This window comes from Pristis pectinata, chromosome 14, assembly GCF_009764475.1.
Source record: "Pristis pectinata isolate sPriPec2 chromosome 14, sPriPec2.1.pri, whole genome shotgun sequence".
Lineage (NCBI taxonomy): Eukaryota > Metazoa > Chordata > Chondrichthyes > Rhinopristiformes > Pristidae > Pristis > Pristis pectinata.
The window spans coordinates 38,911,908-38,927,103 of record NC_067418.1 but is presented as its reverse complement, the minus strand read 5'-3'; the positions used below and the strand labels follow the sequence as shown (position 1 = coordinate 38,927,103).

The 15,196-nt window shown below is 39.6% G+C and overlaps 1 protein-coding gene across 1 annotated transcript in view; it reads right to left on the bottom strand.

Annotated features, from left to right (window-relative positions):
• The window catches only part of LOC127577994 (immunoglobulin superfamily member 22-like), a 51,939-nt gene extending 37,188 nt beyond the window's left edge, over positions 1-14,751 (bottom strand). The window contains exons 1-7 of the mRNA XM_052029701.1: positions 14,628-14,751; positions 14,283-14,417; positions 12,785-12,921; positions 10,480-10,579; positions 7,836-7,878; positions 6,725-6,899; positions 4,596-4,709 (exon numbers count right to left, since the gene is read on the bottom strand). Coding sequence (XP_051885661.1) covers positions 4,596-4,709; positions 6,725-6,899; positions 7,836-7,878; positions 10,480-10,579; positions 12,785-12,921; positions 14,283-14,417; positions 14,628-14,751 — 828 coding nt within the window. The remainder of the gene's footprint in view (positions 1-4,595; positions 4,710-6,724; positions 6,900-7,835; positions 7,879-10,479; positions 10,580-12,784; positions 12,922-14,282; positions 14,418-14,627) is intronic.
• Between the last annotated feature and the right edge of the window lie 445 nt (positions 14,752-15,196).

Here is a 15,196-nt window from a genome sequence, read left to right as displayed (position 1 = left end):
CCATGTTGTACCAACCTTTAAACCATGCCTAAGACCATCTAACCCCTTCCTCCCACATATCCCCCTATTTTAAATTCCTCTATATGCTTATATAACAACCTCTTGAACTTGACCAACGTATCTGCCTCCACCACCACCCCAGGCAGCACATTCCATGCACCAACCACTCTCTGGGTGAAAAACCTCCCTCGAATATCTCCCTTGAACTTCCCATCCATTACTTTAAAGCCATGCCCTCTTGTATTGAACATTGGTGCCCTGGGAAAGAGGCGCTGGCCATCTACTCTATCTATTCCTCTTAATATTTTGTATACCTCTATCATGTCTCCCCTCATCCTCCTTCACTCCAATGAGTAAAGCCCTAGCTCCCTTAGTCTTTCCTCACAATCCATACACTCTAATCCAGGCAGCATCCTGGTAAATCTCCTCTGCACCCTTTCCAACGCTTCCATATCCTTCCTATAATGAGGCGACTAGAACTGGACGCAGTACTCCAAGTGTGGTCTAACCAGAGTTTTGTAGAGCTGCATCATTACCTCACGGCTCTTAAACTCGATCCCCCGACTTATGAAAGCTAACATCCCATAAGCTTTCTTAACTACCCTATTCACCTGCGAGGCAACTTTCAGTGATCTGTGGATACAAACCCCCAGAGCCCTCTGCTCCTCCACACTACCCAGAATCCTGCCATTAACCTTGTACTCCAAGGCGGAGTTCGTCCTTCCAAAGTGTACCATCTCACACTTCTCTGGACTGAACCCCATCTGCCACTTCTCAGCCCAGCTCTGCATCTTATCAATATCCCTCTGCAAGCTTCGACAGTCCTCCACACTATCCACAACACCACCGACCTTTGTGTCGTCTGCAAACTTGCTAACCCACCTCATCCAAGTCATTAATAAAAAAATCACGAAAAGTAGAGATCCCAGAACCGATCCTTGTGGGACACCACTAGTCACAGCCCTCCAGTCTGAATGCACACCCTCCACCACAACCCTCTGCTTTCTACAGGCAAGCCAATTCTGAATCCACATGGCCAAGCCTCCCTGGATCCCATGCCCTCTGACCTTCTGAAGAGGCCTACCATGTGGAACCTTGTCAAATGCCTTATTAAAATCCATGTAGACCACATCTACTGCACTACCCTCATCAATCTTCCTGGTCACTTCCTCAAAGAACCCTATCAGGCTTGTGAGACATGATCTTCCCTTCTCAAAGCCATGCTGGCTGTCCCTAATCAGTCCATGATTCTCTAAATGCTCATAGATCCTATCTCTTAGAATCCTTTCCAACAGCTTGCCTACCACAGACGTAAGGTTCACTGGTCTGTAATTCCCTGGACTATACCTACTATCTTTTTTGAATAAGGGGACAACATTTGCCACCCTCCAATCCTCTGGTACCATTCCCGTGGACAACGAGGACTCAAAGATCCTAGCCAATGGTTCAGCAATCTCCTCCCTCACCTTGTGGAGCAGCCTGGGGAATATTCCGTCAGGCCCCAGGGACTTATCTGTCCTAATATTTTCTAACAGCTCCAGCACATCCCCTCTTTTGATATCTACATGCTCTAAAACATTAACCTTACCAACACTGTCCTCAGCATCATCAAGGCCCCTCTCTTTGGTGCATACTGAACAGAAGTATTCATTGAGAACCTCACCCACTTCCACAGCTTCCAGGCACATCTTCCTACCTCTGTCTCTAATTGGTCCTACCGTTACTCTCATCACCCTTCTGCTCTTCATGTAAGTGAGAAAAGTCTTGGGATTCTCCTTAACACTACTCACCAAAGCCTTTTCATGTCCCCTTCTTGCTCTCCTCAGCCCCTTCTTGAGTTCCCTCCTTGCTACCCTATATTCCTCATGAGCCCTATCTGAAGCAGAAACTGTGATTGTTCCTTTCCCTCTCCTTCAAGAGTAACAATAACTCCTGCTGAAATCAGTTAATTAAACACATTCTAAGGTTATGGCCACATCTTCTACCCTGCATGGATCAGTACTATATAAACATGCTTTTACTCAAAATGACCTTGCCAATATATCTGCAGTCTGTTTTCTAGTGATTTATAATGACTGACCTAACAACCTTCTTTCCCTTTCTTGGGGTAAGCCCCTTTCCCCGATAAGCTTATCCAAGTTCACTGTACAGCCACTGTGGGAGCTGGAAGCTGTGTTTGTGTAAAAGGATCACACTCAGCTGCTGGAATTTTGGAGAAAGAACCAATGGAAACCCCAAACTGTATAAATACTATTAATACTACTTTTCCAACGTTTCCACAGCTCTTCTGCCAAAGTCACAGTGAAGCAGTAGGAGAAGCCTGGCCAAAATTAACCCCAATTATTCTTACTATGCACTCTGCAAAGTGTTGCACACATGTGCTGCCGTAGCATTTTACATCCAATTGTGAATTGGCCTGTTTGCTATTCCCATTCTCCTTTGCATGGTGAAATAATTTAGTTATAATGTTGATAAGTTAATATTATATTGAGAACCTTGTAAGACATAACAGTAGCTAAAATGAAGCAGAGTGTGATGTTGGCTGAACATTATAAACTGAAGGATAAAGGGTTGCACACACTGAAAAAAAATCATTACTTCTGCAGAAGTTTTCTTGAATTACAACATTTTCACTGTCACAGTATTTTTGATGGTAAGATTTTCACAAGGTACACTAAAACAGCAAAAATAAGTTATATCAGGAATGGTTCTACTAAATTAGGACAATTTCAAGCTACTTACAGTGCAAGTAGTTTTGTAGGAGTAAGGTTATATTAATGGTATGAGGGTTCACCAGATGTTCAACAGAGTTATCATAGCCTAGCTGCTCACATTGATTTCAATGTGATGAAAATTGGGCATGTTTTACAATGGAATGTGATCTGTTCCTTTGTCATATCTAACTGATTCTCCCTACTCATCATTGATCACTAGCCCTTCTAGACCAAGTTCAGACATTATATCCGATCCAATTCTATACAGCTTCAGAGACACTGACCAGTATTTCAGACATTTTGCCACCCCAAATTGGGCAGTGATAGCAGAAGCAACATAAGAAAAGCTGGTCTCTAAGGCCAATAACCATCTCTTCATGAGTTACCTCCTCTGAGTCTCATCAGAACTGTCTGAGGCTTATCAAATATAAATAAATGGGATCCACAAACTACTGAATTTCCAATCAGTGATTACACAATTGCTGCCCTTAGAGACCACCAGAAGGCACCATTGTAGATATTCATCCCACTTAAAAGCAGACATGGTCCACTCTGTTCAAACTCATACTCCTCAAAGTGAACCTCTTCTCATTCAGGCCCCTCAATTCCATCTGGTAATCTTTCATTTTCTTCTCCATAACTGAATAATTTTCTTTCAATAATTCCTTCCATTTCACAATATTCATTGTTATCCATTTCCTGTTCTTTGTTGCCATTCATTTCCTTTCATTAACATTTTTGTTCTCTCTTTCCTTCACTGCTATCTGTTGCTCCCTTTTCACTTGTGTTGCATTCCTGCATTGCTATCAACTATTTCTCACTTTCCTCTGCATTGCTCCCAGTACATCAGCTTCTGAGATTGATTCTGACCTCACACCCTGACCACAAGAGCTGGTGTAGTAATGCGGTCTGCAGAATAAGGCAGCCAAATGACTTCCATTAATAATTGAGCAGTGCTAAGGAAATAGGACTGCATTCCCAAACTACTCAAGTGTGAGAAGGACTGACAGTTGATACTTATGCAAATTCCAATCTATGCTCAGTTACGCAAGTGGGAATATTGGTTTTAGTGGAGGAGAGAATCAGCTACTTTGTAGTAACCCTGACACATGGGGCTTCAGGGTAAAATATGTTTTTAATGGTGAAGTATCTGCTATTATTGACTCTCTGTACTAAAATATGAACTTAACTTCTTGGTATCCACTGAAGGCATCAAAATATAAATTTTCAGGGGATGATGTGGCAAAACTGAAGATAGTTATAAATGGAACTGTTGCACAAAACAAAACAGAGAAAATTTCAGTTACAGATTTCCATGTTGTAGTCAGTTCTTATTTTAAATTTTAATGCAAAAATTTCTTCTTTAAACGTTTCCAATCAGAGATTTGATATTTTTTGCTATAGATTATCATCAGAACCCCACAAAGTAATATCTTACATTTAATGCAGAAAAACAGAAATGATAAATACAGGGATGTCTGCATAAATCAGAGGCTTTATGGTATATTCTTACATGTGCTTGGCCTGTATTGGAGATACTGTGGGAAAAAGGAGAATAATGTGGAACATGTGGAAAATTTGGCCATTTCCAGGAACAATTATTTACCATAAAGCCCTACACTACCACCATAAATGAAATGTACAAGTTTTAAGAGTTTTGGGACTTGCCTTAGACATTCTTGGAAATGGTGATGTTGGTAATTCCCTCAATTGGTCTGAATATTTTACATTAAAGGATGTGACCTTATTGCTTAATACTACACAGTTAACCCACTGATACAGCAGTAGTGATACAAAATGAGAAATTTTAAGGCATAATATATTGGTCTGCTTTCAATAGTTGCTGGCAATGCTAATAAATATCCAGGAACCTTGCCTTACCTTGAACCACTGCATCTTAATGTTAGGGTCCCTCAATTCCATGATTGTTTCAAAGGTAACTGTTGAGTCAACTTTTCCATCCTGATCTTCCAATGGCTTTAAAACTTTTACTGCCTGTCAGAAGAGAGAGAGCAAAAGACAGTAGTGAGAAATGGTCACCTTCTATGTTCATTGAGATGAGGAATGTTGTTGTTGGAGGACCGGATTTTCATAGCTCAGGTTTATCATGGTTTGGATGCAATGTAAAGTTTCCTATCTAGTGCACCATTTAGCAACCCCTAGCTCAGGTGCCACATATGTTTAAGGAGTATTCTCTATATTTGATTCATTTTGCTTCAGCATTTATTCAGACATTCCCTCACTATAGTTGTTTGAAATATTTCAATTTTCCACACCAGCAATACTGTGACTTCTCTGAATGAGATTACTGATTTAGTGACAAATTATCAACCATCAAAGTGTATTTCTCATAAGAAATTTCTAATGAATGGACACTTTCATCACATCACTAGATTCATGCACATGTTCTGAAGGTAATAAAAGCACTGAAAGAGAAATTAAATGATGCTGGGGCTTATAATGTGCTGGGACCCATGCTATAACCTTGATGTGAATGTCGTCGTCGTGGCTATCCCTTGAGGTCAAGGATGATGGTCTTCATTCCATTGATCTATTTATGGGCTCTCAAATGGCTTATGAGCCCAACCTTGGCTCTGAAAATTAAGCCCACAGAGTGAAGACGCCTGTGCGTGTATTTGTTTAACGTGTACTTGATGTTGCACTACAAAAAGCACACGATACTTCACAAATCAACCAACTGATTCCAATGGCATGGAAACCACGACGATTGGAGCTGATGGATTTGTTGCAGCCTTCATCCACCTTCACAGCCATTGAGTTCGAAATAACTTCGTTCGGCTGTTCCACCGTTGAAGTCTTGGTTGGATTGTTCTTTGTCAGGGACCTCACCATCGACCTTACCACCATGGGTGACCCTACCAGGAGCATAGCTCCAGAGGGCATTGCTCTCGGGATCTCAGTACCACACAAGCTTCTCCACCACGACAAGGTGACAATCCATGGAGAAGATGTGAATGTAGGAGGTATGGTTAGTAAAACAGCAGATTACATGAAAATTAAAGAAGTTGTTGATACTGAGTAGAGTAGCCTAAGGCTTTAGAGTGACGTTGATCAGCTAGCAACTTGGCAGGGCAATGGCAGATGGAATTTAATCCTGATAAGTATGAGGTGATGCATTTTGGGGTAGTTAATCAGGATTGAACATATACCATGAATGGTAGGGCCCTGGGAAATATTGATGAACAAAAGAAACTTGGTGTATGTCCAAAGATCCCTTAAGGCAGCATCACAGGTAGATTGGTGGTGAAGAAGGTTTTTGGGATGCTTGCCTTCATTAGCCAGGGCACAGAGTATAAGAGCAGGGAGGTACTTTATTAAACATTGGTTAGGACATGGCTGGAATATTATGTGCTGCTGTGGTCACCACACCATAGAAATGAAGTGATTGCACTGGAGAGAGTGTAGAAGTGATTCACCAGGAAGTTGTCTGGGATGGAATATCTTAGTTATGAAGACAGCCTGGATAGGCTGAGATTGTTTTCCTCAGAGCAGAGGAGGCTGAAGGGTGACCTGATAGAGATGTACAAAATTATGAGAGGCATTAGCAGAGAAGATAGTAAGCAACTTTTCCCCAAGGCAGAGGTGTCTAAGACCAGAAGCCATAGGTTTAGTTTGCCTAGTCTATAGCCTCCTATGGTGGTGGTAAATGGGAATAGTATAGATAAGTACCAAATGATTAGCACAGACATGATGGCTAATTTCTTTCAATATTCCTCTTGCACTCTCAGCTACAATACAAATAAATGTTTGCAATCAAATAGGCAAGCATTCATTCAGTTCTAACCTCCAAATTGACTCCATTTCAACTGTTTTATTTTAAGGGCACAACTATTTTTGATGCTCCTCCAGGATTTTAACACTTAGATTGGTTGAACAAATACACTGGCCAATATATTGTTCTTCCTCCTTCAACCTCAATACTAACATCACTGCTTCCTACTCAATGGCATATTCTGTTTAAAATTTTCCGATCCTTATTTGCATCCTACCTCAGTCTCTACTTTTTTCTTCATTTCTTTTAAGCGTTTCAGCATTCCCCTAAAGTCAGTAAATCCATACTCCAAGCAAATTTTCTCATAGTCCTTCTTATCTGCTTTCATTAAGATCTCCCACATTTCCTTTTCATCTGGAACCTTCTTCTCTTCCTTGGGAACTGGGGCTGACCTGCAAATAAAATTCATAGTTAGCTTAAATTATCTTTTATTATTTCAATTACTCATCGAGTGTTTTCCACATGGTGGTGGTGGTGGAGAGGGTGGAAGGGTTGGGAGATGGGGAGAGAAATTGTAATGGAGTGTGGGAACAGGGGGGTGGTGAAGAGGGGTCTGCAAAACTCACGTTTTCAATGCAAAATTAGTGAACCTTACCCATTGTGCGTCAGACCCAGTGGTTAGGCAGAATATTTTCCCACTGTGGGTTAGACTCGCCATTTCTTCAGGATTTCAGAAGATTTATCCACTATATCTGAGAATGGACCCTACCATTCATCTTCTTCATTACCCACACCAACATATCTAGCAAACTCTCTCTTTCTCTTTATTTATGAATATGTCCTGATCTATGTGTTTCTCAGAGTATTAATATTCTTATAGTTCACAGATGCATATCTTCAGTGTTTTTAATTTTTACTCCTCTTTATTCATCGTCTGTAAGTTAAGAATCCTCCTTACAGCATATAGATACTCAGTTCCCACAAGACATGACACAATCAGCATTGATATTCATCATAGTTTCTACATTTACCCAGGCATTAATATTAATATATAGTGCTGTTACCAGTTGAGTGTGTTCAACATATTCCACTTTATTTCTCTTTTCTGTGCCATATTTAAATATCAAAATTCTTTATATCAACCTTAGTTGCTCAGTGTATTCTATGTCTATATACACTATAGATACCATGCTTCCCTTCTGTAGCCCACACTCAACTATTAAATATTTTTTTCATTATTGTGCTCCCAGTGTATATCTTTTCAATACTCCAAGTAACACATATTCTCTGTATAAATCTCATTCCTGCTGGACATCCTCTATGCATCACACTGTTACTTGATGAGGGTCCTCCTGAAACATGTCTGAGTAATATGCTTAAGAACTTACCTTTTCTTCAACATTGTTCGGAAGTTTACTTGTTTATCTTGACCTGAAATACAAAAATAAAATCTGCATGAGGGGCCAAATGAGTTTGAATGAAGTCATTCTGAACAATTCATTGGCATGATTGGTTGACTGTCATTTCTTAAGAGAGCATACCAGTATCAAAATTGTGCTGGAATTGAATTCAATTCTTCAGAACTAAATGATACATTGATAATACATAATTAAAATGAATCCTTATAAAGTTCTTCAAAATATAAATTTTACTTTGCATCATTAAGTAGCAAATACATCTCTACTTATAGAACTCTCAACTGATTTTTGGTTGCTTCAGAGAAGGCGTTCAGTTTAAAACACTAAGAATGGCTGGACTCAGACCCCCTGAGGACAAGATGTAGCTGACTCTGTGCAAAAGAATCCAGTATCTCCAAGGTAACTAAAATAGTAAAAAAAATTAGATACCTTCGGCAGAACTACAACTATAGAAGCAGAGTCAATGAACACTTTTTTTTAAACATCTGGCAAGCGAAGTCAAGCACCTGCACACCTTGAACTAGTGCAGTCCTTAGTGCTGATAACACCGTTTTGATTGTAAAAACACACAAAAGAAAATAACTGGCCTTGCTGGTCTGGTCACCCTACCAGAATAATCCCTCACCGTCCCTACATACACATACTTGGACGATTCAGGTGCAGATAAACAATCACAACGGGCCTGCACATTCCCAGAGCGATTGGTCCTCCATAACTGTACCTTGCATATATGAGCAATGGGGTCCATTCTAGATTCCAGCTGCAAGGCCTCCTGTAGCAGTGGAGAAGCACCTCTCTGAAATTCCCCTGACAACTGGCAAAGCTTTCCCTCAGTGCTGCTGGCTGTGACAGCCTAGGTAATTTGTTACACCCACCTTTAGTTCAGCTGTTTGTTTCTTCCCATTGATTTCAACACACCTGATGGACTGGCACCAAGTCTAACCTGGAATTTTTTGATTTGGTTGATTTTAGTTTATTTAATTGTTTTTAAATGTGTGTGCATTTTTTAACATTTTGATTATTTAATTTTCGTTCAATGTTTTTTTAATAGTACTTAAGATTTTTGAATCTTTGTGAACATCAGACATTCACAATCATTCAATTTAAATAATTAAATAATTAAAAACATTAACCCCAATCTTCCACTTAAAAATTTGAATTTGCTGGCATTTACCAACCTAAATGGGCACAGATGTTCTGGATTTCTAAGCACAGGCTGAGGTACAACACTCAGTGTCAGACCCAACACACATATGCTGTTCTTGTGAGCTCCTCATGGAGTACCATGGGACAATGCAGATCTCCCAGTAGTTAGGATAGGAAATCTGCCACTGAGTCCATGACAAATTACGCTTGGCACCAGCCCAACAGACATATTGAAATTAATGGGAAGGAACAAATAGTTGAGCAAAACATGGGTGAGTGGTTGCTAATTTCCTTTTTATTTGACTTGATTCCGTTCACTTAATTATTTTTAAATGTGTGCATGTTTTTAATGTTTTGATTACTTTAATTTTTGTTCACAATGCTTTTTAATAGTGCTAAAATAAGCCCTGAAGTACTTTGAATTTTTATGACCATCAAAAACATTCAGAACTATTCAACTGAAACAACAGCTATGGCAGCCAGTGAGTCTGGACAGGTATTCACCGGCAGTCAAAACCATTCAAGAGTTAAGCTGAATCACTCTGATCAGCTGGGAACTGGTTTCTGACTGGAAGACTACAGTAAGGTGCACACAACAAGAAACAGCATACTCCAAAGCAAGCAACAACAAGCTTGGACAGCCTGTAGTTATTGGAAGGCATGCCGATTAAAGTTAAGGGAGTTAAAAATAATAAAAATAATAATTTTGTCTTTGTTGCATACCTGCATTTAGGAAGAGCTAGACAACACTCAGGCGTGGGCTGATATGTACCAAGTAACAAATGCTTCAAACAATTGCTAGACTTTGCCTCCAAAATGTTTCCCCACAATACTAGTGAAATCAATGGGGATCTTGAATCCTGTGCTCGGTGACCCGCTGCAGGATCCAAAAGATAATTCCCCACCATGATGCTGGGAAATCCTGGCAAGACTGAGCTCTACTACCGAGCTCTGCCACTAGGATCCATGTGGGATCCAGTGGTGAAACAAACTGACAGTTGACAGCAATTGAGTGGAAATTAAGGACGCTCTGGTGTTTAAATGGCTGAGGATCAGAACTGCTGATGAAAGTCAGCGAGATCCAGCCCACTGATGGTGCTCTAGAAATTGCATACTTTAACCTAGTGACGATGAAGAAGTTAAATTTGTCTAAGTCAGAATGTTTCAGGAGGAGATCCTGGCACTAATGTTTGCTGATGATTGTGCAAAATTTAATTCTATTTGCAAGTCCTCAGAAAATGAAGGAGTCCATGCCTTCATACAGAAAGACCTAGACAACATTTAAGCATGGGCTAATAAGTGTCAACTAACATTTGCTTTAAACAATTGCTAGATTATGACTATCTTCAATAAACAAGTCTAATAATAAGTTCCACAAGGGCTGGGTAAATACTAACTTCCCTCAGTATCACCCAGCAACACACACTGTATAAACGTTATCATACACTCTCATCAAGCTCATACATACTTTCAGTCACCGTCAATGAAATGACGTATGTGCAATCAGCATGAGTGTTGGAAGCAATGCATTTGTAGGCATCCTCATCATCTGTAGTGACATTATCCAGCTGCAAAAATCAGAATATTCACTAATCATGCACAGCTTTAACAATAAAACATCATCGTTTAATCAGCCTTGGATGAATAATTTCAATGAAGAAAACATTGAGACTGTACATGTAAAGGCATTGCTAATCTTGGTATTGTACCTACCAGTTCAACAGTTGGTACATACAGTACTGTACTGGCTGTTCTGGGAAGCAAAAACAAAGGCAATCACACGACCAGCATGGTAGGCAACATATTGGTGAAGTTGATAGACTGATATCCAGAGGTCAGGACTTGCTTGCTCTGGATGATATGCAACTCCAGACCCACCAATTCAGATAACTCTTAACCAACTTCTGAAAAAGCCTTTGGGGATAATCAGGAGTGGACAATGACTGTAGGCCTTTCCAGATATATCCATATCTGAATGAATAAATAAAATGTACAGTTCCCAGAAAAGGTCAGTATCCGTCGGGGATTTTTACTGCATTAGCTTAAACAGCTTAAAAGGTAAAAATTGTAGAGAATTCTTAAGTTTTCTCGAATGCATTTTGTTTTAATCAGTATGTATCAAACCTGGGACATGCTCTCTTCTCTCCTCTTCCATCAGGTAGAAGATACAGGAGCCTGAGGGCACGTACCACCAGACTTAAGGACAGCTTCTACCCCACTGTGATAAGACTATTGAACGGTTCCCTTATACAATGAATGGCGAATGGACTATGACCTCACGATCTACCTTGTTGTGACCTTGCACCTTATTGCACTGCATTTTCTCTGTAGCTGTGACATTTTACTCTGTACTGTTATTGTTTTTACCTGTACTACTTCAATGCACTCTGTACTAACCCAATGTAACTGCACTGTGTAATGAATTGACCTGTATGATCGGTTTGCAAGACAAGTTTTTCACTGTACCTCAGTACAAGTGACAATAATAAACCAATACCAATACCAATAAGAAAGGAGACAATTCTGAATAGTTTTAGGGAGTGATCCTCGTGGTAGAAAGGAAGTGGGAGAGCACTTTGGAGGTAATGATCATATTTCAGTTAGATATTGCACAGCTGTGAAAAAGGTTAAAGGCAGACCAGGGGTGAAAGTTCTAAATTAGGGTTAAGCCTGACTGAGATAAGATTTGGACTGGAAACAGCAATTTAAAGGTAGATCTGTGCCCAAAAAGTGATAGTGAGGCTTCAACTCCAACTGCCTGCCTGGGATGACAAGGGTGAGGTAAGCTCATGATTAGTGATCATAGTAGGAATTCAGATGTCACTGGGTTGATTCAAGAGGTTTAATTATAGTCCCAATACATTGATGAGACTTGCTGCGCTAGTCTACATGAATTGATACAAGAACTTTGGCAGAGCAAAATGCATAAGTTCAAAAGTGGATGACCAAATTACACGAGTAGTGTTACAAAAAACAACCTCTCTCTGATTGTTTCAACTTTGAAGTGCATTGAATGATGTGAAATTGCTGAATCTGTGAAGTAGAGATGAACTACACTCACCACAGGAATATCTTGTATTTCACTTGCACCTACTTATAACACAAAATATTGTCAATTTACAACTGCCCTAATGCTGGTAATTAACTATTAGATGTCAAGCCTTATTTCTTCAGGTACTAATATTTGGAGATTTTTGACATTTCTAATTTTAAATTAAAAAGGTTTTATTTTAATTTTCCTTGCAACCTGCTTTTTCTTTCTCTCAATGCAAAATTCCTTTTCCTCCTATTATTTCTCACTGCATACACTTTGATTTGAATTTACCCACTCTAATTTTCACTCCCCTTAATTCAGGCTCTATTTATTTTCCAATTTCTCAATCCCATTGGTTGATAAAATATCCTACTGAAGAACCTGCTCTCTTCATTCAGGTTCTAGGTCCCATTTTCCTTTGCTGTGCTCATTTTCAGTTCACATTTTAGCAACTTTCCATGCAAAACATGTAAACACCTAAATGTGCAAGGTGACAACCCTAAATGCCTTGTTACAGCAACATGTGGACCATCATTGGCAAAAGGGCTGGTTATATTACTATATTCGTCTCATATCAAACATTGTGTTGTCATATACACACAAAATGTCCAAATGTCTTCTCCTTTCAGATTCTTATGAATGTGCTGTATTCATCTTTCACAAATTTTAGCATTATTTTTGACCTGCTGTCTAAAATACTCCATATAGGTTATTTAGTGAAATCTCTGGTCTTAGATACCTTCAGAACATTCTCTTTAGTGATGCTGTCAAAGAAAATCTTTGCTCCTTCTTTGATGGGCTTTCCACTTCCTCTCTTCCATGTGACTGTGGGTTTGGGGTTCCCACTCACCTTGGCTTTAAAAATTGCATCCTTGCCTATAGTAAAACAGATTCTCTCAGTAATGCCAGAGTAAATGGACATGACTGATGCATCACTCACACAAAGACCAAAAACCCACTGAGTGTCTTTTAAACGCATTGGCTAATAAACACATGTAGATTCAGAGTGTGCTTTTTTAAAATGACATTAGCCATCTTTCACATTCTGGAGATTAAAGAGAACTTTTGCTATGCCTCAAAGAAGTACTTATTCTTTGAATTCTTCTTCTAAGTCAAGATAATAATCTGTTTTAGATAGACAATACCAGGACTAAAAGGAAGACCTTACAACATTAACAAACCTCTCATGAAGTTGTTTTTCCACTTCTGTTTCTTCTTATGACTTCCACCGAAGAACGGGTTTGGTTTGACAAACCCTCCCCAGTCACTCTCTGACCAAAACACCCTGTCCTAATCTTCATGAGATGGTGAAATTCAGCAAGGTGGTTCATCATAGAGATAAACATTCCCTTGCCTGTCATCAATATCAATACATCTGCAGTATGCAGTCAAGATTGCTGGACAGTAATCAAAAGCAGAAATAATCATTTGTTTTACTTCCACATGCAAAGAACGGTTGAGGCCCAAACTTCTCCTGCGACCAGCTAAGTCAGTAAATATTAAGGAATGTTTGCTTCACTGAGTGCCTTTCAAAGAGTGCTTCCGTCCACAGTGAATATGGGGCTATATTTTTCTTAAATACATAGTGTGGCGACTCACCGTCTAGTCGGGCGAACCGGCTCGGCAGTCGGGTCGCGCGGCGTCGGAGCGACGAGGCCCAAGATGGCGGCGGGCCTCGTCTTTCCGAGCGACGGGGAGAACCCGCGCACGGGAAAGTCCTGATGACGTAGGACTTACGTCATTGCCGGTTTTTTTTGGGCGGGAGTTTTTCTCCCTTAAAGGGCCCGCACAAGGCGGGAAAATAAACCAGTTCTGTTTGGCAATCCTCCGAGTAGAGTCTTGTTTTATTCCGCGGTAGCAACCGCTACAATAGTATTTTATACATGGAATAGTTCTCAAACAAAAAAAAAGATGCAATTTTGAAAAATCCCAAATAAATACCTGTTTACATAAAACAGCTTATGTCATTAATAAAATCTTAGAATTAAATTTTGGATCACCTTAAACCCCTGTTTAAATGATAGAGCATTTATTATACAGTTCTCTGGATTAGGAATCCTGGAAAACTTAAACGCAGTGAGGAATGGATCAAAATGCAAACTGTCTTAGTAGATTTGCTGTTCTTGTCTCCTTTCGAACCCTTACTTAAAAAGAACTAAAACATACACATGAAAGGGCAGGGTCCACTGTGCAGGAGAATATTGTGAATCAAGCAGCAGTGCTACTGGTTGACCTACCTTCTGGTACTACAGTGGAATTTGGCTTTTCATCAAACTCAGGGATACTCTCTCCTGGTGGAATCTCAAAGGAATGTGTGACAACATTTAGTGTCTGCTGTGTGACTGATGACTTCCTCCGAACTTGCTCTCCCCCTGAAATATAGTACAGTGCATTATTTTTTAACAGCAAAGATAAGCTACAAGGTCCACACTTGTGGTACTCAATCAAGGGTGGCGCAGAAAATGTCTGTGGTTGTAAGGTTTGTAAGGTTCATACAAGTAATGCATATTTAGGGCTCAGAGAACTCTGCAACTTCAGACTGAAATGTTGTTTGTATATTTCAGAAAAACTTTGGCAGTTACCTTCCTCTGATGTGACTTTTGTCACCTGGGTCACTTTCTTCACTTTGGTGATTCCTGATTCAGTAGACTGCTCAGTCGTGATTGTTCTGGTTGTAGTTGTCTTCATTGATTTTATTGTAGCCATGATTGAAATTCAAGCTGGAATTCTTTCGCTCCTATTAATATAAAACATCCATGGTACAAATAATTGGGCTACAGTGCGGGTAAAGTAATGGGTGATATTGATTGCCCTCCTTTAGTCAACCTCAGGAGACAATACCAGCTCAGTTATAATCCTGAAAAGGAGGAACATTGCTGCTGGTGAATAAAATATTTTAAAGTTTTTGAACCTCTTGTCAATAGGAAGTCTTGCACAGAATGGATTACCTGCAGATTAAAGGTAATTCTATAACTTTTAACAGCATAGATCAGAATATAAAAGCTCCTCTGCTATCCCTTCAAAGTCCCCAAAATGAATTACAGCACAGGTTAAATACATCACATAAACAGGCCAAATTATTCCTTGAAGGCTGATAAAAGAAAAAAAATATTCTTTTGAATTTGCATATCTTATACATATGTTTAAAAAG